We start from the raw sequence: 25469 nt of genomic DNA, 5'->3' as shown, positions 1-25469 counted from the left end.
AGACAACTAAAAAAGAAGTAAGAGATCTCAAAAAGAGATTAAGAGATGCTGAAAACAACAACAGAGTCCTATGGGATGACTTCAAAAGAAACAATATACGCATTATTGGCTTACCAGAGGAAGAAAGAGAAGGAGAGGAAGAAAGCATTCTCCAGGCCATAATAGCTGAAAATTTCTCTAGTCTAGACAACACCAAAGACATAAAGATTCAAGAAGCCCAGAGGGTCCCAAACAGAATTAACCCAGACCTAAAGATACCAAGACATGTCATACTTAGAATGGAAAGGAATAAGGATAAAGAAAGGATCCTCAAGGCTGCAAGAGAAAAACAAAGAGTCACCTACAAAGGAAAACCCATAAGATTAGCAGCAGACTTCTCCATACAAACACTACAGGCCAGAAGAGAATGGCAAGATATCTATCGAGTGCTCAATGAGAAAGGCTTTCAGCCAAGAATGCTATATCCTGCTAGACTGTCATTCAGAATAGATGGAAGCATCAGAACCTTCTCAGACAAGCAACAGTTGAAGGAATCAACCATCACCAAGCCTGCCCTGAAAGAAGTTCTGAAAGGTCTCCTATAAACAACCAGACCACCACAAATAGGACATATATCAAAACACTCTAAAACTCTACAAGAATAGCATTAAAATATCTTCAATCTTTGATATCAATAAATGTCAATGGCCTGAATTCACCTATTAAAAGACACAGAGTAGGAAGATGGATCAGAAAACACAACCCAACAATATGCTGTCTACAGGAAACTCACCTACCTCAACAAGACAAACACAGACTTAAAGTGAAAGGATGGAAAACTATCATTCAAGCCAATGGCCCACAAAAAAGGGCAGGAACAGCTATTCTCATATCTGACATGATAGACTTTAAAATAGATAAGATTAAAAAAGATAGGAATGGACACTACTTAATGCTCAGAGGATCAGTCAATCAAGAGGACTTAACAATTATTAACATCTATGCACCCAATGAGAAGCCATCTAAATACATCAAACTTCTACTGAAAGAGCTACAGCAATATATTAACAGTAACACAATCATAGTAGGGGATTTCAACACCCCACTATCTCAACTTGACAGATCATCCAGGAAGAAAATCAGTAAAGACATAAGGGAGCTAAATGAAGAGATAGATAAACTAGAACTATTGGACATTTTCAGAGTCATTCATCCCAAGAAACTGGAATACACATTTTACTCAAATCCACATGGGTCATTCTCAAGGATAGACCATATGTTAGGCCACAAAGACAGCATCAGCCAATTCAAGAGCACTGAAATCATCCCAAGCATCTTTTCAGACTACAGTGGAATTAAACTAACACTTAACAATCAAGAAAAGATTAGTAACAGTCCCAAAATGTGGAAGCTCAACAGTACACTTCTTAACAACTTCTGGGTCAAAGAGGAAATAAAGGAAGAAATCAAAATGTTTCGAGAGCTCAATGAAAATGAAGACACAAGCTATCAAAATATTTGGGACACAGCTAAAGCAGTCCTGAGAGGGAAGTACATAGCTATACAAGCACACATTAGGAAACAAGAAAAGGCACAAATAAACAGCCTGATTGCACATCTTAAAGACCTAGAAGAAGAACAACAAAGGAATCCTAAAGCAACCAGAAGGACAGAAATCACTAAAGTTAGGGCAGAAATAAATAACATTGAGAATAGGAAAACCATACAAAAGATCAATGAAAGTAAATGTTGGTTCTTCGAAAGAGTAAACAAAATCGACAAACCTTTAGCCAGACTCACAAAACAAAAAAGGGAGAAGACCCAAATAAATCGGATAATAAATGAAAGAGGAGATATCACAACAGACACTGCAGAAATTCAACATATCATGTGAGGCTTCTATGAACAACTATATGCCACCAAGCTAGAGAACCTGGAAGAAATGAATGATTTCCTAGATACCTACCAACTTCCAAAACTAAGTAAAGAGGAAGTGGATAACATGAACAGGCACATCACAGCTAATGAAATTGAAACAGTTATCAAAAATCTTCCCAAAAATAAAAGTCCTGGACCAGATGGTTTTACAAATGAATTCTACAAAACTTTCAAAGAAGAACTAATACCTCTACTTTTAAAAGTCTTCCAGAAGATTGAAGACACTGGAATACTCCCTGCCAGCTTCTATGAAGCCAACATCACCCTGATACCAAAAGCAGACAGGGACACAACCAAAAAAGAAAACTACAGACCAATATCTCTGATGAACATAGATGCGAAAATATTGAACAAAATTCTAGCCAACCGGATACAGCAGTATATCAAAAAGATTGTTCATCATGACCAAGTAGGGTTTATCCCAGGCATGCAAGGTTGGTTTAATATACGTAAATCAATCAATGTGATCCACCACATCAACAAAAGCAAGACCAAAAACCACATGGTCATATCAATAGATGCAGAGAAAGCCTTTGACAAAATACAGCATCCCTTTATGATCAAAACACTACAAAAAATGGGAATAGATGGAAAATTCCTGAAGATAGTGGAGTCTATATATAGCAAACCTACAGCCAACATCATACTCAATGGTGAAAAACTGGAAGCATTTCCCCTCAGATCAGGTACTAGACAGGGCTGCCCACTATCACCATTACTATTCAACATAGTGTTGGAAGTTCTTGCCATAGCAATCAGGCAGGAGCAAGGAATTAAAGGGATACAGATTGGAAGAGAAGAAGTCAAACTCTCCTTATTTGCAGATGACATGATAGTATACATGGAAAAACCTAAGGAATCCAGCAACAAGCTTTTGGAAATCATCAGGCAATATAGTAAGGTGTCAGGCTACAAAATTAGCATTCAAAAGTCAGTGGCATACCTCTATGCAAACACTAAGTTAGAAGAAATTGAAAGCCAGAAATCAGTTCCTTTTTCTATAGCAACAAAAACAATAAAATATGTAGGAGTAAACCTAACCAAAGAAGTGAAAGACTTGTATACTGAAAATTATGAGTCACTACTCAAAGAAACTGAAAAAGACACAAAGAAGTGGAAAGATATTCCATGTTCATGGGTTGGAAGAATTAACATCATCAAAATGAATATATTACCCAGAGCCATCTACAAATTTAATGCTATCCCCATCAAGATCCCAAGCACATTTTTTAGGAGAATAGAAAAAATGCTACAAATGTTTATCTGGAACCAGAAAAGACCTAGAATTGCCAAAACAATCTTGAGAAAAAAGAACAGAACCGGAGGCATCACACTCCCAGATCTCAAACTGTATTATAGGGCCATTGTCATCAAAACTGCTTGGTACTGGAACATGAACAGACACACTGACCAGTGGAATAGAATTGAGAGCCGAGAAATGAGGCCCCACACGTATGGACATCTAATCTTTGACAAAGGGGCCCAGACTATTACATGGGGAAAGCATAGTCTCTTCAACAAATGGTTTTGGAAACAATGGGTTGAAACATGCAGAAGAATGAAACTGAATCACTGTATTTCACCAAATACAAAAGTAAATTCCAGGTGGATCAAGGACTTGGATGTTAGACCAGAAACTATCAGATACTTAGAGGAAAATATTGGCAGAACTTTTTTCCGCATAAATTTTAAAGACATTTTCAATGAAATGAATCCAATTACAAGGAAGACTAAAGCAAGTATAAACCTATGGGACTACATCAAATTAAAAAGCTTCTTCACAGCAAAAGAAACCACTAACTAAACCAAGAGACCCCTCACAGAATGGGAGAAGATCTTTACATGCCATACATCAGATAAGAGTTTAATAACCAACATATATAAAGATCTTACCAGACTCAACAACAAGACAACAAATAACCCCATCCAAAAATGGGGGGAGGACTTGGACAGAATATTCACCACAGAAGAGATCCAAAAGGCCGAGAAACACATGAAAAAATGCTCCAAGTCTCTGATTGTCAGAGAAATGCAAATCAAGACAACAATGAGATATCATTTCACTCCTGTGAGAATGTCACACATCAGAAAAGGTAACAGCAGCAAATGCTGGAGAGGGTGTGGGGTCAAAGGAACCCTCCTGCACTGCTGGTGGGAATGTCAATTGGTCCAACCTCTGTGGAGAACAGTCTGGAGAACTCTCAGAAGGCTAGAAATGGACCTACCCTATGACCCTGCAATTCCCCTCCTGGGGATATATCCTAAGGAACCCAACACATCCATCCAAAAAGATCTGTGTACACATATGTTCTTGGCAGCCCAATTTGTAATAGCCAAAACCTGGAAGCAACCCAGGTGTCCAACAACAGATGAGTGGCTGAGCAAGTTGTGGTATATATACACAATGGAATACTACTCGGCTATAAAAAATGGTGACTTCACCGTTTTCAGCCGATCTTGGATGGACCTTGAAAAAATCATGTTGAGTGAAATAAGTCAGAAACAGAAGGATGAATATGGGATGATCTTACTCTTAAGCCGAAGTTGAAAAACAAGATCAGAAAAGAAAACACAAGTCGAACCTGAAATGGAATTGGAGTATTACACAAAAGTATAAGACTCTGGGGTGGGTGGGTGTGTGGGGAGAATACAGGTCCATGAAAAATGATGAAATAGTGGGGGTTGTATTGTTAAATGGGAATCTGGGGAATGTTATGCATGTACAAACTATTGTATTTACTGTTGAATGTAAAGTATTAATTCCCCAATAAAGAAATAAATTTAAAAAAAAGTAATAAAAATAAAAATAAAGTAAAAAAAATGGTAAAAAAAATTCACTAAACAGACTTTTACATTTGACTTGCATAATGAAGAATCATATTCTAAGAGATCATCTTCTCTGTTGAAACGTTTAATGAATTCTTCTGATTTAATACACTTTACTAACAAATCAAGTATAAAAATGTACTCAAAATTCACTTCTTCTATTCAAAGTCTTTAAGTTACATTAAAAAATTAAACACACATGCCCTAGAGCATCACACTGGCATATGGGGTGCCAGGAGTGAAACTCAGGGCTATGTCTTGCACTCTACCCATTAAGCAACCTCCTTGGCTATTGATATAAGTTAATATGCCTATTTTGCTAGAAACAGTCACACTTTCCCTACTCAAATGCAAAAAAAATCTCCCTCACCCCCTCAAAGATCAGTATTACCTATTGATCAAGACAAAACTGGCAAGAATTTGGGTGAACAGACAGCTCACCTGGTAGAGCACATATCTGACCAAGCACAACGATAACCTGGTTTGAGCCTCTAGCTACTACACAGCAGTGCCTACACAGTATGGAACAGTACTATGGTGTCTCTCCTTCCTCTACTCTTTCTCCTTATCTGTCTCTCACCCTTATTAAAAAAAAAAAAAAAAAAAAGTCCACATCAAGTAATCTTGAAGCACTGGCAAAACCCCTGGCAGCAAAAAATAATGAAAAACAAAAAAAATCTGGCAAGAATAATGTCTATTCTTAGATGTAAAAAAGTGTATTCACCTCATCTAGTTCTTCATTTAGAACTTACCATAGTCCTCTTGTGTGATATTAACTACCACCCCTCCACCAATGTCAATTTGTCTCTGGGTAGAACTGTCTTCCAGTTTCCTCAGGATTTCTTCCTGGATTCCATCATGACCCATGTCTCGTTTGCGACTCATAAAATGGGCATATAATTCTGTCTGGGTGATTAAGAAGTTCAGTTTTCGTTGTTGTCTCTTGGCCTAGAGGAGAAGAAAAACCAAAGTGAGAACAAGAGCCAAATCACGAATTACATTTAAGAAATAGTAAGATGGGAGTCGGGCTGTAGCGCCGCGGGTTAAGCGCAGGTGGCGCAAAGCACAAGGACCGGCATAAGGATCCCGGTTCGAACCCCGGCTCTCCACCTGCAGGGGAGTCGCTTCACAGGTGGTGAAGCAGGTCTGCAGGTGTCTATCTTTCTCTCCTCCTCTCTGTCTTCCCCTCTCTCCATTTCTCTCTGTCCTATCCAACAACGACAACAATAATAACTACAACAATAAAACAACAAGGGCAACAAAAAGGGAATAAATAAATAAAATAAATATTAAAAAAAACCTTAAAAAAAGAAAAAAGTAATAGTAAGATAATTCAAATTTATATGTAGTTTTCATACTATTAATTAACAAATATTTTAGCTGAGGGGGCTGTGTGGTGGCACACCTGGTTCAGCGCACATGTTACAGTGCTCAGGGACCCAGGTTCGACCCCCCAAGGAGCTTTTCCTTCTTGTAGGGGGAAAGCGTTGCAAGTGGTGAAGCAGTGCTGCAGGTGTCTCTCTGTCTCTCTCCCTCTCTATCACTTCCTTCCCTCTTGATTTCTGGCTGTCTCTATCCAATAAATAAAGATAATGCAAATTTAAAAAAAAACAAATATTTTAGCTATTATAAAACCTTTCACCTTTAGGAAGGTACAAATGGCTACGGCACTATTTTATCATAATCAAGTCAATGGTACTAAAGAAGTGGACTAAGTTTCATTTATGGCCTAATAAACATCTATGTTTCCAAGTCTTTTCTCCACTAAGCTGTTGTCTAAAATATTTATTTCTGTGTTTCTGAATGTAAAGAGAAGATGTGTATTTTTAGTACGAGTAGACATATAAAAGATGTTGAAGGATAAGAATTTCTACCAAGGCAAATTGTTTCCATATAAACCAAACATTCACAGACCAAATAGATAACCTACCAAAGAAAGACATTCTACTTTCAGACTGAGAGAAAACCAGCAGAAAGTACCTGAATCATAAGCTAAGCTGCTTGTAAAATTTCATCAACTGTGACTAACACTCAAATGCACCTGAACTCAGAGAATAAGTAGTACCAAATATTTAATAACTCAATAATACATAATTCTTCTGTGCAAAGACACAAGTTCACTAGCTTGACTCAAAAGAAATAGGCAATGGTCCGGGTGGTGGAGCAGTGGATAAAGCACTGGGTTCTCAAGCATGAGGTCCTGAGTTCAATCCCTGGCAGCACATGTACCAGAGTGATGTCTGGTTATTTCTCTCTCTTCTCCTATCTTTCTCATTAATAAATAAATAAGATCTTAAAAAAAAAAAAAGAAATAGGCAAAATCCATCTTCATTCTCTAAGACATGATGAAAGATGGAAGATTAAGAGCTCAGAAGAGGCTCTACAATTTCCCAACAAGAATATTACCTATATCAGGAGCCAGATGGTAGGGCACTAAGTAAACAGTACATTACTATACACAAAGACCCATGTTCAAGCTGCCGATCCCCACCTGCAGGTTTCTTTCTCTCTTCCTCTCTATTCCCCCCTCCCTCTCAATTTCTTTGTCTCTATTAAACAAACAAAACCTATATGTAAAAGGCAACATTATCCAGTCTTTAATTCTCGCTTTCTCTTTCTTTCTTCCTTCCTTCTTTTTAAGATTTTATTTATTCATTGATGAGAAAAATAGAAGGAGAGAAAAAGAACCAGACATCACTCTGGAGAATGTGCTGCTGGGAACTCAAGACCTCATGCTTGAGAGTCCAATGCTTTATCCACTGTGATCCTCCCGGACCATGATTCTTGTTTGTTCTTAAACAATACACAATCTGTACTAGTTGCCTTCAGAGATAGCAAGAGTACTGGCAGGTTGTTCAGCTAGCAAAATGGACCTCACTTGGATATTGTGCTGCTTTGTCATGTGCACAAACTAGGTTTGACCTTCACCACATTGAAAGGAAGCTTCAGTGTTGTGTGTGGTCTTATTCACTTTCTCTCTGCGTCTTTGTCTCTGGGAAAAAATAAAAAAAGAGTCCTAGAGCAATGAAACCTCAGGGAAAAAAAGAATGAGAAAAAGAAAGAGAGAGAGGAAGGAAGGAAGGAAGGAAGGAAGGAAGGAAGGAAGGAAGAGAAGGTGGTCCAGGAGGTGGCACAAATCCTCAAAAAAAAAAAGCTGCAAATCCTCAAGCATGAGGTCTCGAGTTCAGTCCCCAGCAGCACAGGTACCAGAGTGACGTCTGGTTCTTCCCCTCCCCCCCATCTTTCTGGTTAATAAATAAATAAAATCTTAAAAGAGAGAGAGAGAAGGGAAGGAAGGAAGGAAGGAAGGAAGGAAGGAAGGAAGGAAGGAAGGAAGGGAAAGTAAAGGTTGAAAATAAAAGCAACAAAATTGGTGGATGGGTCTGAGAACGCTTTTGTCAGTTAAGTGTGTGTGTGTGTGTGTGTGTGTATGTGAGAGAGAGAGGGAGAGAGAGAGAGGGAGAGAGAGACAGGGAGAGGGGGAGGGGGAGGGGGAGGGAGAGGGAGAGGGAGAGGGAGAGGGAGAGGGAGAGGGAGAGGGAGAGGGAGAGGGAGAGGGAGAGGGAGAGGGAGAGAGAGAGTGTTGCCTCCTGTTGCTGGAGCTTGGTGCTGGCACTATGAATCCACTGCTCCTGGCAGCCAACCTCTCCCCCACCACCATTCCCATTTTATTCAATAGGATAGAGAAATTGAGAGGGGAGGGGGAGATAGAAAGATGAAGACCTGCTTCACTGCTTGTGAAGTAGTATCCCTGCTGCAGGTGGGGAATGGGAGCTCAAACCCAGGTCTCTGTGCATGGTACTATGTGTGCTTAACTGGTTGTGCCACTGCCTGGTCTGTGGGTTAGTTAGTTTTCCATTTGTTACTCAATACTGATCTTTCAGAAAAATTAAATCAGTACCTAGAACCAAGCCAAGTTAAGCTATAAGCTGCTTTTTCTTTTGTTTATTCTTTATTTTGTTTTTAAGATGTATTTATTAATGAGAGAGGACAGAGAGAACATCACTATGACACACAGTGCTAAGGACTGAATTCAGAAGCTTATACTTGCAAGTCTTGTGCGCTTATCACTGAGGTAATTTCCAAGTTGGCCTTTTTTATTTTTTTATATTTTTTTGGTCCTCCAGAGACATACACAGGAATATGGTTGCAAAGAATAAAGTAGAAGAGGAAAAGTCAAGTCTAACAAAAGCATCTTACTGAAAGAAATAAAAATCACTATCCTCAAAATTGTCATATATATATATTTTAACAATTTCAGTAGTTAGACACATAAATTATGGAGTACAAAGTAACCTTCCTCTCTGTAATGTTTTATGAGAGACAGGCAGATAGGCCACAGAGTACTGACTTGTCATTTAGTTGTTGGGGAACAGATACAGGTCTTCTGTGTGCATGTCAGCCCTATCTGTTATGTGACTATAGCAACTGTGGTTTTCAAAATCTTGTGGTTTGGTCCTACCTCCCTCATTTCCTCATCCAACTTCCGCTGCTCCAAGGCTTCTTTCTCTGCACGCTTGCGGTGCTCCTTCTCCACCTTTTCATATTTTTTCCAATACAGAAGCATCTCCTTGGTTAGACGGCGAGCACGTGGCAAGGTCTCCTTACAGTTCTTTTGGACCTGTAGAGCAGCCCGGCGCACCTCCTTCATGCACTGGTGGGCAAGCTGGAGAGGACAACAATTTTATCACCGTGAAGGAGGATTTGACTTTATGGTCAGTGTTCCTGGGTTCCCAATATATTCAGTGTACACAGTGCTCCAATGGCCACCTCTCTTTCTCCCTCAATTTGATTAATACTACTGTGACCCTGTTAGTTACATACCCTGAGATAAGATGGTTAATAAACCTGTAGAAGGGTGGAGGAGATAGTATAATGAATATGCAAATAGACTCTCATGCCTGAGGCTATGAGGTTGCAGGTTCAATTCCCTATACCACCATAGCCACAGCTGAACAGTGCTCTAAAAAAAAAAAAAAAACCTATAGACACACTGCCTGTGAAGTTAATACACACACACAAAACACCTGAAACATAATGCGAAGTTACAAAATATTATGTTAATATTAATGTTAATAATGTTAATAACAGTTATCAGTAATTATTAGAGGCTAGGAATACCAGAAAAGTAAGAAAAAACAAATTTATTTAAAGAATAGATTGATAACATTAAGAAACTCTCTTAGATACAACTAGATTCATTATTACATTGGTTTTCGGTATTCACTGATTTATTCACAAAACACCATGCAGTTGGCATTATTATCAATCCCATTTTAAAGAAGAGGAGGGAGTCAGGGAGTAGCGCAGCAGGTTAAGTGCACATGGTAAAAAGTGCAAGGACCAGTGTAAGGATCCCTGTTCGAGCCCCCAGCTCCCCACCTGCAGGGAAGTCGCTTCACAGGTGAAGCAGGTCTGCAGGTGTCTATCTTTCTCTCCCCCTTTGTCTTCCCCTCCTCTCTCCATTTCTCTCTGTCCTATCCAACAACAATGACATCATCAACAACAATAACTGCAACAACAAAAAAGGGGAATAAATAAATATTAAAAAATTTAAATAAAAAAAAAGGAGGAGCCTTACCAGCTTAGAGGGAAAAAAAAAAAAGCAACACTATGTCATCTAGCCCTCATGGTCCTCAAAGGAAATTGCACCTTCTAAGGGATGGCATTAATGTTTTAATAATAATTTTTATTAATTAATTTTATTAATATTTTAATAATATTTTTTAAAAGAATTTATTTATTTATTCATGAGAAAGACAGGAGGAGAGAAAGAAGCAGACATGACTCTGGTACATGTGCTGCCGGGGATCAAACTCAGGATCTCATGGTTGAGAATCCAATGCTTTATCCACTGCACCACCTCCTGGACCACGATGTCATTTCTTATATATAATAGTTTTGGTTTATTTATTTGTTTGTTTATTTATTTATTGGATAGAAACAGGGGGGAAGATGGGTGGTAGTGCAGCAGGTTAAGCGCAAATGGCACAAAGTGCAAGGACCAGTGTAAGGATCCCAGTTCGAGTCCCTAGCTCCCCACTTGCTTCACAAGTGGTGAAGCAGGTCTACAGGTGTCTGTCTTTCTCTACCCCTCTCTGTCTTCCCCTCCTCTCTTGATTTCTCTCTGTCCTATCCAACAACAATAGCTATAACAATAATAATAATAACAACGATGATGATAAATGACATGGGTAACAAAAAGGAAAAAAATAGCCTCCAGGAGCACTGGATTCACAGTAATAACTCTGGAGGCAAAAAAAAGAGAGGGAAATTGAGGAAATGAAGAGGTAGAGAGACAAAGAGACAGACACCTGCAGCCTTGCTTCACTACCTGTGAAGCTTTCCTCTTGCAGGTGGGGACTAGGGGCTGGATCCTGGGTCTCTGTGTGTAATAACGTGTGCACCACCACCTGGTCCTGATATAATAGATATAAATAAGATTCTGTGCCCTGTTCAGGAATCAGTGTGGCTACTGTCTTATTCAATAAGGTTCAAATACCAGAAAAGTAAGGAAAAATGAATTTATTTAAAGAATAGATTGAGAACATTAAGAAGCTCTTAGATACTACTAGACTTATTATCACTACAGAGAAGAAATGGATTCAAAGAACAAGAATATATACTAGAAAACATTAAAATGAAAATTGTAGAACTACAATACCTTTCGGCTATTAGTGAGAAACAAGTTTCGAGCTGAAGCCTTCTGTTTGTTGGCCTAAAACAATGAAAAACAGTTATTTCATTTACTATTCCTTATTAAAATAACATTGACATTGTTTTTCATTCAACTCAGGAGTTAGAAAACAAAATGTAAAGCCAAACATGTATACTCAAGATATATTACTTCTAGAAGTCATTCAGATGGATTAAGAACTAAACATGTAGCTAGCTACTAGAGCAGTATTAAAAACAAGCTAGTGCTGTGGCTAGCTGTCCTAGCATGAGTCTTACACATACCTTTGGAAACAGCTTAACCTTATATATTGGGCTTGAAATAATAGACTTGGAAGTTATACCCCTACCACCACCCTAACTGAACCCCTGCTTTCTAAGGAAGATCAGCAAAGAAGCTGACAAAGCAGAACACCTAAATTCGGCAATCGTTAGGACAAAGGCTAATGCCTTTAGCCCTGCAGTTTGTGATTCTAGTCTTATTTCCAGTCATGGTAAGCCTCCTGCCACCATTACTACATTTCTGCCACTACTTATGTTAAGTCTCATCTTCAACAACAAAAAATTATAAGATGAACTAATAACAGAGAGTAACTCAGGAGCTCATAAAAAGTCTCAAGTAGCTTATCAAGTTCTACTTTGGGTAGAAAAAAGCACCCTGATAATAAAGAAGCTGCATTTTCCAGGATGTTCAACTGGCATGGGAGAAGTCAGAAGAGGAACTGATGGTTCTCTATAAAAGAGCTCTCCCAGGAGTCAGGCACAGCGGGGTTAAGCACACATGGCGCAAAGCTCAAGGACCAGCGTAAGGTCCCGGTTGGAGCCCCCAGCTCCTCACCTGCAGGGGAGCTGCTTCACAGGTGGTGAAGCAGGTCTGCAGGTGTCTATCTTTCTCTCCCCCTCTCTGTCTTCCCCTCCTCCATTTCTCTCTGTCCTATCCAACAACAACGACATCAATAATAACTACAACAATAAAATAGCAAGGGCAACAAAAGGGAATAAATATTTTTTTAAAAAGAGAGAGATAGAGAACTATCCCCTCAATTCCAAAGAGACAATGAGCTCAAGTTACCTAGTGGTCCTGACAGGCATCTTCATAATATTCTAAATTCAAATTCTTTGCTTCAAGATATTGCTAGGGCTTTTATAAAAAAAACTTCCCCTGGGGGTTGGGCGGTGGCGCAGTGGGTTAAGCGCGCAAAGCGCAAGGACCGGCGTAAGAATCCCTGTTGAGCCCCTGGCTCCCCACCTGCAGGGGAGTCGCTTCACAGGCGGTGAAGCAGGTCTGCAGGTGTCTATCTTTCTCTCCCCCCTCTGTCTTCCCCTCCTCTCTCCATTTCTCTCTGTCCTACCCAACAACAAACAACATCAACAGTGGTAATAATAATAACTACAACAAGGTCAACAAAAGGGGGAAAAATGGCCTCCAGGAGTGGTGGATTCATGGTGCAGGAAAAAATGGCCTCCAGGAGTGGTGGATTCATGGTGCAGGCACCTAGCCCAGCAATAACCCTGGAGGAAAAACAAAAAACAAAAAACTCCCCCTTACTAATCTTAAGGCGTTATTACCAGTTAAAAGCAGAAAACATTAAACATCTCCACTGAAATCCTTATCATCTGAAGCCGTTTCACCAAATACCAACACACAGGTCAATTATCAAGAAGACATAAGAAATGAGTTGTTTCTACAAAAATACTAACGGCTATGGGGAAAACCTATCACTGTTCAGCAGAGAAGCACCACTATGCCAAGGATTCAAAACTAGTATCACCTATGTTGTAACATGTATCATAACCCTTCTGATGTGCCATACCAAAAGGGTCATGTCCTACTATGAAAGTCCCGCTAAAATGCACAAGTCAAATCTAGTCATAAAGAAACATCATACAAACTAAAACCAGGAAACACCTTATGAAATGATAAGGTGCCTATTCTGTGCCTATTAAAAAAAAAGTCATGATGGGATAGTCAATGGGATACTACTCAGCAATCATTAAAGATGAGGTTGTCTCACCTGGGACAACATATATACAACTGGAGGTGAATGAAAACTACCAGATGGCTAAAGCACATTAAATTGACTAAAATAAAAGTAACCAAACTCACTTTCAGACTTTGTTAGAACTACAGTGGTTATGGGAAAAAGAAGCACAAGACTTTAGTTGAGGGTGCATTGACTTACATACACCCTTTAGGGGTGTGAAAGTATGTCGTATGTAAAGCATTGTAAAGTATGTAAAGTGTGTAAAGTATGTAAAGTGTTGTATCACTGGTATTTTATAATTTTGTAAAGTTCTATTACATCTCTAATTATGATGATGATAAAGAATTTTTTAAGTCATGGAAGAAGAAAGTGGAGGAATTACTACAGTTTGAAGGTGAAGGCTGAAAGACTGGGGAGGGCACATTAACTATTAAAGAGATGCAATAATTAAATGCAATATGTAATTCGAGATCAGACTCTGGGCTGGGGAAAAAAAAACTCTATAAAGAACATTATTGAGGGGCCGGGCACACCATGTTGAGTGCACATGTTACAATGTGCAAGGACATCAGTTCAAGCCCCTAGTCTCCACCTGAAGGAGGAAAGTTTCACAAATGGTGGGTAAAGCAGGGCAGGGGTAGATAGCATAATGGTTATGCAAAGGAACTTTCATGCCTGAGGCTCCAAGGTCCCAAGTTCAATCCCCTGCACGACCATAAGCCAGAGCTGAGCAGTGCATCTCTCTCCATCTCTATCACCTCTTCCCTCTTGATTTCTGGATGTCTCTATCCAATAAATAAATAAAGATAATAAAATAATTTTAAAAATAAAATAAAAAGAATATTATTGAGACAACTGATAAAATCTGAACATGGTCTATGGATCAGGAAAAAAAAAAAAACTTTTCTAATGTGGTGCCAGTGAATGAACTCAGGGCATCACACATACATGACATAGTACTTTCCCAGACAAATTTTTATTTACTTATTTATTTTTAGATGGAGAGATGAGTAGGAGAGAGAGAAGAGGTATTTCTGCAGTGATCTGCCATCCATGGTATGGTATGATGTGACCTGGATAAGTAAATAATTTTAGTAAGAAAAAAAAAAAAAACTGAAGTAATAGGCACTTCAAAGTCACAAAGCTTCGCACTAACCTTCAAATTGAGTGAGAAAAATTCATGAAATATCTTGTTCATATTTCAATTAGGATTAAAATAAATTTATGTTAATTACCTGAATAAAATTATAAATTGGTAAATCTGAGAAAGAGTATATGGACACTCCTTATAGTTTCTAGTAACTTTTTTTATTGTCACAAGGATTATCATTGGAGCTTGGTGCTGGCACTATGAATCTACTACTTCTGGCGGCCATTTTTTCCTTCTCATTCTACTATATTTGATAGGACAGCAAGAAATTGGGAGGGGAGAGGGAGAGAGAGGGAGAGAGAATGATAAACACCTCCAGACCTGCTTTACCACTTGTAAAGCGCCCCTAGTAGGTGGGAAGCAGGGACTCAATTCTGGGTCCTTACACATGGTAATATGTGCCCTTAACTGGGTGTATGTATCACTACCCAATTCTTCTAATATATATACATATATATATACATATATATTTTGCCTCCAGAGTTATCACTGGGGCTCAGTGCCATGAACACACTACTCCTGGAGGCTATTTTTTTGCATTTTATTGGATAGGACAGAGAGAAATTGAGAGGGGAGGAGGAGAGGAAGATAAACACCTATAGACCTGCTTCACCACTTGTGAAGTAACCCCCTGCAGGTGGAGAGCTAGGGGCTCCAACCAGGATCCTTGCACAGGTCCTTGCACTTCGTACTATATAGTATGTGCTTAACCCGGTGTGCTACTGCCCAACCCTCTCCCCTAATAACTTTTAAGATTAAAATAAGATTTAAGCAAAATGTTACCAAACTGGAAGAATGCTTACACATTTCTCTCGAAGCATTCGCCTTCCCCTATACTGCCTGAGATTACTCAGTAACATCCAAATGTCTATAAATCTGCTAAGAAACATTTCCACCTTTAGTTGAACTTTCACTATCTGTATCTAAAAATCTGCCATCAAATCTCCATGATCAGAGGAGATAGCATAGCAGTTAGGCAGGAAAACTTACCTGCTTGAGGCACTAAAGGTTCCAGGTTCGATACCCAGGACTGCCAAAAACCTGAGTTTAGCAGTCTCTGATAAAAACGAAAGTCCAGGAGTCGGGCTGTAGCGCAGTGGGTTAAGCGCAGGTGGCGCAAAGCACAAGGACCGGCATAAGGATCCCGGTTCGAACCCCAGCTCCCCACCTGCAGGGGAGTCGCTTCACAGGCGGTGAAGCAGGTCTGCAGGTGTCTATCTTTCTCTCCTCCTCTCTGTCTTCCCCTCCTCTCTCCGTTTCTCTCTGTCCTATCCAACAACAACGACAACAACAATAATAACTACAACAATAAAACAACAAGGGCAACAAAAGGGAATAAATAAAATAAAAAATATTAAAAAAAAACAAAAAAAAAACGAAAGTCCATGGCTATAAGTATGGAAACTGCATGACTGCCTCAAAGAAGCTGTCTTCCATTTTCCAAGACTGAAAATATGACAATATTAACTGTTTGGTGAATTCTAATAAAAAGCTGTTCACCTAAGAGAGTACTACTCATCATAATTTGTGTTCTAGCAGGCTAGCTTGCTTCCTGGGATCTGTGACGATACCTAGCTCTCATAACTGCTGTGCAGAGAGCAAAGAGAAAAGCCTATTCTCACTGCTCACTTACTTTAGGCAGTTCCTTTTTCACAATGCTGAGCCACACTTTCCTACGCCGAGCATTAAGCTGCTCGATGGATAAGTGCTTCTTCTTGGTCCCAGGAGGAGGTGCATCGTGAGAGAACTTGGCAAAGACTTTGGTTTGGTGGTGATGACGACGAGGGGATTCTTCAGAGGAAAGTTCTTCATCCCTTCGTCTTTTTTTCTTCACTTTTTTCAACTTGGCTACAAAAGGAAACAGACTCTAAGTAGGTTGTAACTTTTTTCCCAAGGAGACAGTCACAAACAACATCATTTTTCATCAATGTTATTTCCTCACTCCAGTAAGGTGAGCAGTGTTTCTCCTTTTTAACTATTCATTTCCACAAATATTCAAAGCAGAAGATAGATAAAGAACACTCTAGATGAAAAAAGAAATACAGAATGAAAGCTAAGAACCACATTTCATTTCAACCCATTAATAGGAACAAAGACATAAAAATTAAAATTCACCTTCCACCTTCTGCATCCCACAATGACCTTGGGTCCATACTCCCAGAGGGATAAAGAATAGGAAAGTATCAGGGGAGGGGATGGGATACGAAGAGCTGGTAGTGGGAATTGTGTGGAGTTGTACCCCTCTTGTCCTATGGTTTTGTTAATGTCTCCTTTTTTAAATAAATAAAAAAATTAATAAAAATTAAAATGCGTTCAAGTAATGGTCAAAAGGAAGGAGACATTTCTACTTAATACCAATGCAAAGTGGATACAGAGAAAGGAAAGGAAAGCATACATTAATTGACATGATACTAAGTCTCCTGAAAAGAAAAATCATATGTGAAAATTAAAACCAAAACATACTTGAGGAGAGTACGGAGAAAAACATATTTGAGGAGGAGAGTGCTGAGACAGGATAAAAGAGGAAGTTGTGGGAGTCGAGAGGTAGCACAGAGGGTTTAGTGCAGGTGGCGCAAAGCTCAGAGACCGGTGTAAGGATCTCAGTTCGAGCCCCCAGCTCCCCATCTGCAGGGGAGTCGCTTCACAGGCAGTGAAGCAGGTCTGCAGGTGTCTGTCTTTCTCTCCCCTTCTCTGTCTTCCCCTCCTCTCTCCATTTCTCTCTGTCCTATCCAACAACAACAACATCAATAATAACTACAACAATAAAACAACAAGGACAAGAAAAGGGAATAAATAAACATATATATATATATTATATATTATATATATATAATATATATATATGGGGAGGTTGTAAGGGAAGAAGGTTGAAAAAGAGTCCTTTTGGAAGTCGGGTGGTAGTGCAGCAAGGTAAGTGCACTGGGCGCGAAGCACAAGGACACCAGGTAAGGATCCCGGTTAGAGCCCCCCCCCCCACCTGCAGGGGAGCCACTTCACAGGCGGTGAAGCAAGTCTGCAGGTGTTTATCTTTCTCTCCCCTTCTCTGTCTTCCCCTCCTCTCTTGATTTCTCTATGTCCTATCTAACAACAATGACATCAATAAGTACAACAATAAAAAAACAAGGGCAACAAAAAAAGGAATAAATAAATAAATAAATATTAAAAAAAAAAGAAAGAGTGCTTTTGAGATCTTCACAGGAATAAAACTTGCCTTCTACCAAAAGGTTAAATCTTTTCTTTCCTGTTTCCTTCCTGATTTCCAGCTGCTGAGAGTTCAAAATAAGAGAGGAAAGGACATTTCCTGGTAAACATCCAAACACTAGAGAAAATCATCAGGAACTGATCTATTTTAAATCACTACTTACAACAACAATATAATCTACTGTGAACATGTTAATTGGCTTAAACCTTTGGCTAAGAATCAAAAGTTGTTATGAATTCCTAATTTTTAGAGAAGATCATAAAACAAATATGACCTAAGGTTAACAGTATTTGCAGGTCAGATAGGAAAGATCAGGGTTTTCTCAGATAAAAGTCCATTTCTGTCACTTGGGAGGTGGCACAATAGAGAAGGTGTTAGACTCACAAGAATGAGTTTTGATCATCAGCATTACACGTGCCGGTGATGCTCTGGGTTCTCTCAGTCTCTTTCACTGATCAGTAACTTAATTTTTTTTTAAAAAAAAGTGAATTTCACTTTGTGGAGTATGTTCAAATATGCCAGGAGGCCAATATGCTTACCTTTAAATTTCTTTTCTTCTTTGAATTTCTTTTTTTTGGGACCAAGTAGATGCCTCTGTTGTTCATAGAAAGGATCATATGTAGAGAGCAGGCCTGCACTGTAGTATTGGTATTGCTGCAACTGTAGCAGGTAAATATGATGTATGACTACATGGAACTGTGTTCCACATAAGTTTCCAAATCAACCTTACTACAAAAAGATGTCCCAGAGAAAAACCACAGCTCCTAAATTATTCATAAAGTGAATTATTTCCCTGATTTCAAAACAAAAAAGGTCCATAAACTGTCCATATAGTAAGCTGTTTACATATAATTCACTAACAATAAACTATTCTTTTACCGTCAACAGGTCCTCTAATTTTACTAAATTTTCTGATGACTGCTATTGATTTCTATCTTATATTTTGTTCAGAGTTATGAATCAGTCCCAATACGTCACATCTATTCTCTCAGTCTTTCTTTTTCTTTCCCCCTCTGTCTTCCCCTCCCCTCTCAATTTCTCTCTGTCCTACCCATAAAATGGAAAAAAATGCCCACCAGGAGCAGTAGATTCATAGTGCCCACACAGAGCTCCAGCAAAAAAAAAAAAAAAAAGGTAAATAGAGAGATAGACAGAGAGATGACATGACCAAGTAATGCTGAGCCCACACATTACCATGTGAAAGGACATAAATATAAATAGCCTGATCTTTCTTTAAAAATTTTTTTTGTTAGTCTTTATGTATTTAATGGATAGACTGTCAGAAACTAAGAGGGGAGGGATAGAGAGGGTAAGAGACAGAGAGACACCCGGAGTACTGCTTCACCACTTGTGAAGCTTTCCCCCTGCAGGTGGGGAAGAGGACTTGAACCTGGGTCCTTGTACATCGTAACATGTGCACTCAACCAGGTGCGCCACCACCCAGCCCCTTAAATAGTCTGATCTTAATATAGTGCCTATATTATTAGAATTCTAGCACATGAATAATCTATCTCTTCATAATCATTCAATCATTTAATTCAATTGACCTCCAGATCTCAGATTATGTCTTTATTACTTCTAATGAATCAATATGAATAGAAATTAAAATATGGTAGTAAATCTATTAACGAATCTTTTTCCCATCTTAAAGACAAATGAGTTGTTCTAAGAATGAAACTAGCATAGAAAAATGACATGAGGGAGTTGGGCAGTAGCACAGCGGGTTAAGCGCACGTGGCGCAAAGCGCAAGGACTGGTGTAAGGATCCCAGTTAGATCCTTCACAAGTGGTGAAGCAGGTCTACAGGTGTCTATCTTTCTCCCTATCTGTCTTCCCCATTTCTCTCCATTTCTCTGTCCTCTCCAACAACAACGACATCAGTAACTACAACAATAAAGCAACAAGGGCAACAAAAGGGAATAAATAAATATTAAAAAAAAAAAAAGATAAATGAGATGAGAGTGGTCTGGGAGGTGGCGCAGTGGATAAAGTATGGGAATCTCAAACATGAGGTTTGGAGTTCAATCCCGGGCAGCACATACACCAGAGTGATATCTGGTTCTCTCTCCCTCTATCTCTCATTCTTCATGAAAAAAATAAGTAAAATCTTTTTTTTTTTCATTTTTTAATTTTTTGCCTCCAGGGTTATTACTGGGGCTCAGTGCCTGCACCATGAATCCACTGCTCCTGAAGGCCATTTCCCCCCCCCTTTTTGCCCTTGTTGTGTAGCCTTGTTGTGGTTATTATTGTTATTGCTGATGTCATTCATTGTTGGATAAGACAGAAATGGAGAGGGGGAGAAAACAAAGAGGGGGAGAGAAAGACAGACACCTGCAGACCTGCTTCACTGCCTGTGAAGTGACTTCCCTGCAGGTGGGGAGCCAGGATCCTTATGCCAGTCATTGTGCTTTGTACCACGTGCACTTAACCCGCTGCACTACTACCCGGTAGTCAAGTCTATCTTTCTCTCCACTCTGTCTTCCCCTCCTCTCTCCATTTCTCTCTGTCTTGTCCAACAACAACATCAGTAACAACCACAAAAATAACTACAACAATAAAACAAATGTGCTCTGGTGAAATAAAACAAAACACAAACACACACAAATATCAGTGCCTGATGAAAACAAAACCCACAAACACAACCAAAAGGGGGGAAAATATATATATATATATGGATTCATCATGCAGGCACTAGGTATCAGCTATAACCCTGGCTATTCTTCATAAAATTTTAAAAGGGGGTTGACTTGGTTGAGTGCCCGTTACATAATATGCAAAGACCAGGAGTTGAGCTCCTGGTCCCTATCTACAGGGGGGAAGTTTTGCAAGTGGTGAAGCAGTGTTGCAAGTATCTGTCTCTCTCTAGCCCTCTCTATCACCCCTCCCCTTTTGATTTCTGGGTGTCTCTATCCAATAAAGTAATGAAAATAATAAAAAAAATTTAAGTAAAAGAAAATAAGGAAAAAGGAAAAGAAAAAAAGTAAAGTGACAAAGGAAAGAGCATCGAAACATCTCACATGGATAGTGAGCTGCTTTGCAATATACACAATTCATGTTCAAGCCTCGCCCCCCACTACACTGAAGGAAGCTTTGGTGTTATGTCTCTTTTATTTTCTCTGCCTCTGTCTCTATTTAAAAAAGGGGTGAGGGGGCTGGCAGTAGCACAGGTGTCACAAAGCACAAGGACTGGCATAAGGATTCCGGTTCAAGCCCCCGGCTCCCCACCTGCAGGGTAGCCGAGTCTATCTTTCTCTCCACTCTGTCTTCCCCTCCTCTCTCCATTTCTCTCTGTCTTGTCCAACAACAACATCAGTAACAACCACAAAAATAACTACAACAATAAAACAAATGTGCTCTGGTAAAACAAAACAAAACACAAACAAAAACAATCATCTATTTTGTTTTCATCAGGCACTGCTCAGTTCTGGCTTATGGTGGTGCAGAGGATTGAACATGACACCACTGGTGCCTCAGGTATGAAAGTATTTTTACATAACCATTATGTTATCAGACTAGCCCTGATAATACCATAATTCTAATATTAGCCTGGGAGCATGGCTGAGTGATGGCACACCTGGTTGAGTATACATGTCACCATGTATAAGGACTCAGACTCAAGCTTCTGGTACCCACTTGCAGAAGGGGCATGGGGGACTTTCATGAGTGGTGAATCAGTGATGCAGTCATCTCAATCTCTACCTCCCCACGGCCCTCTTGATTTCTGTCTGCAATAAATAAATAAATAACACTTGGGAATAAAGGGAGGCTTACCAAGATAGGGGTACTTCAAAAAAAAATAATAAGCTACCTTAAAATCCAATTATTGTAATATTAGACTGTGCAGTTCCTTTGGAAAAGTCTGGTGGTTCCTTAAAAAGTAAGCACAGGATTTGAGGCTCAGGCAAAAAACAAAAAACACTAGTATAGCTAGAGGCCCTTTGAAATATAACTAAAATATGCTACTAGCTATCTATAAAATGGAGGACCTCCCACACTTCATCTGCACTATTCCAGCCTTTAGGTCCATGATTGTTCAACAATTTGTTTGGCTTTGTATGTTAACTCTCTTTTCAGCCACCAGGTTCCAGATGCTAGCAGGATGCGACCAGACTTCCCTGGACAGACAACACCACCAATGTGCCTTGGAGCTCTGCTTTCCCAGAGCCCTTCCCCACTAGGGAAAGAGACAGACAGGCTGGGAGTATGGATCCACCTGTCAATGCCCATGTTCAGTGGGGAAACAATTACAGAAGCCAGACCTTCCACCTTCTGCATCCCACAATGACTTTGGGCCCATACTCCCAGAGGGTTAAAGAATAGGAAAGCTATCAGGGGAGGGGATGGGATATGGAAGTCTGATGGTAGGAATTGTGCTAAGTTGTACCCCTCTTATCCTATGATTTTGTCAATGTTTCCTTTTTATAAATATAAAATTGCAACATTTTAGAGGCACACACACACAAAAAAAAATGTAAACACAGATAAACCAGTAGCTGGTTTACCTAGCAGAGTGGGCACAGGACCCAGGTGACCTGTGGTGGTGGTGGTGGGGGTTTGAGAGGGAGTTTCATGAACTGTAGAGCACTCCTGCAGTGTTTCCCTTTTTTGTGCCTCTCTATCATCTTGCACCTAGAAAAAAAAAAGGGTGGGGGTCCACTGGAAGTCATGCTGGCACTGAGTCCCAGTGCAAACACAGTGAGAGTGTGTGTGTGTGTGTGTGTGTGTGGCGGGGGGGGGGAGAGATACCATGTTATCTAGTCATTCTTCAAATAGGGATATACACAAAAGACAAAAACATAAGGCCATAAACTTGCACATAAATCTTCAGGGCAGCAATATTCACAATAGTAAGAAAGTAGCTAAGTCAGTTCATCAACTGATACATAAATGAGGTCTGCCCACAGAAGTATATGACAATAAAAAGGAACAAAGTTATGAAATGTAATATAAATGACTTAGCATTAGGCTAAGCAGTAAGAAGTCAGACATAAATGCCTACAGGTTGTTTCATTTATATTATTGTCTTTCTCTCTCCTCCTCTAGCTTCCCTTCCCCCTCTGAATTTGTGTCCTATCAAGTAAAATACAAAGGGACAAGAAAAAAAAAAAAAGCAGTGGATTAATAGTGCTGGCAGGCACCCAGCCCTCACAATAACCCTGATGTCAATGATGATGACAATGATGATCTACACTACTCTATGAACTACTAAAACCACAAAAGGATCACACCTTTACATGTGTGTAACCACTTGAACAGAACCAGAACCTCACACACATGCAATTTCACTGCTCCCAGGCTAACTTACTCATTTAGAGTGAGACAGAGAAACAAAAAGAGACACCACAATATCAGATTTCACATCTCCTCTTTTACCATGCTGTGACTCTCTCATATGGTGCCAAGGCTTGAAGCCAAGCTATGTGCATGGCAAGGCCTCACACTACCCAGTGAGCATTATCTCAGTCCCTCAAGTACTTTAAAAGCCTGCCATTTTCCCCATTATTTTGTATATGAATATTCAACAACAACAAATACCCATTTAAGCATATTGCTATGGGATCAGGGAAATAGCTCAGCCTGTCAGAGAAACCAATCTGTATGCCTGAAGACCCTGAAACTGCAGGTTCATTCCCCAGCACCACCTTATATCAGAGTTGAAGAGTATTCTGGTTATCCCTCTCTAAACAAATGATTAAATTTTTTTTTTTTTGCCTCCAGGGTTATTGCTGGGGCTCAATGCCTGCACCATGAATCCACTGCTCCTGGAGGCCATTTTTCCCCCTTTTTTGCCCTTGTTGTGGTTATTATTGTTATTGCTGATGTCATTAGTTATTAGATAGGACAGAAATGGAGAGAGGAGCGGAAGACAGAGGGGGGAGAGAACGACAGACACCTGCAGACCTGCTTCACTGCCTGTGAAGCGACTTCCCTGCAGGTGGGGAGCCGGGGGCTTGAACCAGGATCCTTACGCCAGTCATTGTGCTTTGTACCACTTGTGCTTAACCTACTGCGCTACCACTTGACCCCGATTAAATATTTTTTTAGAAGATAAAATAATGTATCTTTAATATTTAATCAGCACATAAATACTAAGCATGAAGACCTATCTCCTGACACTGTTACCTCTTTATCTTTACTGTACTTATTCTGGTGAAGTTTTTTGTATTTGTGTAGCCGGAGCATGTTATGAAGTTCTTCTCTACTGAGATTGAGTTCTTCTTCATCATCATCTTCCTCTTCGTCATTGTCTTCACTCTGAGAATCAGCCTCACTGGACTCATCACTTAACAAAATGTTCTGGTAAAGGAAGGAAGTAGAGATGGAATTTCTGTGTAAAGCAAATCCTCTTATGATATAAGCATTTTCCCCCAGATCTCAAAACAATCACAAAAATATCTGGAGGATGGTAATTCCAGTTTATCTTATAATGTTCTTCACAAACTCAAACAAAAAAAAAAAGGATACCAATTAACCTAGTCATCACAAATTAAAAAGTATTAAAACATTAGAAATAATATAAATAGCAACAAGATTACAATATTTACACCCTATTTAAGATAATCTAAATGTCAAAACAAGAAAATTTTATCCATGAGGTATAAAGGAATTCAGAAAGCAAGATAAGACAGCTGAGGAACATCCTCAAAATTCTTAAATGATGAATGAATAAACAAAATCCATTCATGGATAATGAAATATTCTTTAGTCATGAAAAGGAACATGTGCTACAATATGAATGAACCTTAAAATATGCTGTGGTGAAGCGGCTAGACACAAAAAGTCACATACTTCATGATTCCATTTATATGGTATACCCAGAACAAGAAAATCCATAGACAGAAAAGAGTGATTACAACGGCAGGGAGAAGGAAATAGGGAAATGACTATTATAGTAATTTCCCTTTGGAAACGATCTTAAGTGCTCATACAGTTCTCTCAGATCATAAAGAATTAGTTGAACAGTCTAGGAGGTGGCATAGTAAGTAAAATATCAGAGCACGAGGTCATAAGTTCAATCTCCAGCAGCACATGTACCAGTGATGCCTGGTTTTCATTCTGCCTGTATAACTTTCTAATAAATAAAATAAAATAACTAGAGCCCAGGTTCAGTCCCTTATACCACAAGCCAGAGCTGAGCAGTGCTGATTTAAAAAAAAAGTTAGTTGTAATGTTACTTCTTTAGAGAAATGAGAAGCCATATTTACTTGCAAGTTCACAGAATTATATATTACTTCACTCCCTTAGAAGGCAAGCTCCTAGGGCAGGAACTCTGTCACAACAGTGTCTGACACATATGAAGTACTCGAACAACATATGTTGAGGAAATAAAGTCCTGAGGTATAGAAAGATGAATGATTCTAGCTGCACTGTGAGCCAGCAAGGCATGTATTTTGCCTGATATATTTTGTACTTCCTTATTTCCCATAGTACTTTAAACTCAAAAATATTTGCTAAGTGAATTTAACAAAGTTCTCTAGATGTTTTTCCTATAGATTCTTCAAAAAACATGTCAAGTCTGATATTTAGAAAAATGTCTGCCAATATTCCAGAATGAGTCAGTAACTTTCCTTTCACTTGTAATAGGTAATTTAAATTATAAACATTCTGCCTTATCTCTTACCTTTAGCCACTTTCTGCTTTTCTTCAACTTAGAGAAGTTATATAAATTCCCTTTGTCAGATTTCGACTCTGAGTAAAGAAACATAAATAAAAA

The 25469-nt window shown here is 39.2% G+C and overlaps 1 protein-coding gene across 2 annotated transcripts in view; it reads right to left on the bottom strand.

Moving 5' to 3' along the window:
- INO80 (INO80 complex ATPase subunit) overlaps nt 1–25469 on the bottom strand; it is a 143933-nt gene that overhangs the window by 78576 nt on the left and 39888 nt on the right. For both annotated transcript variants that reach the window (XM_060175111.1, XM_060175110.1), the window contains 7 exons: nt 25377–25444; nt 23879–24052; nt 18295–18415; nt 16187–16401; nt 11408–11461; nt 9206–9409; nt 5496–5691 (listed from right to left, as the gene is read on the bottom strand). In XM_060175111.1, coding sequence (XP_060031094.1) covers nt 5496–5691; nt 9206–9409; nt 11408–11461; nt 16187–16401; nt 18295–18415; nt 23879–24052; nt 25377–25444 — 1032 coding nt within the window. The remainder of the gene's footprint in view (nt 1–5495; nt 5692–9205; nt 9410–11407; nt 11462–16186; nt 16402–18294; nt 18416–23878; nt 24053–25376; nt 25445–25469) is intronic.

This window comes from Erinaceus europaeus, chromosome 16 (genome assembly GCF_950295315.1).
Source record: "Erinaceus europaeus chromosome 16, mEriEur2.1, whole genome shotgun sequence".
In the NCBI taxonomy this organism is placed as follows: domain Eukaryota; kingdom Metazoa; phylum Chordata; class Mammalia; order Eulipotyphla; family Erinaceidae; genus Erinaceus; species Erinaceus europaeus.
This window is presented reverse-complemented; position numbering and strand designations above follow the sequence as displayed.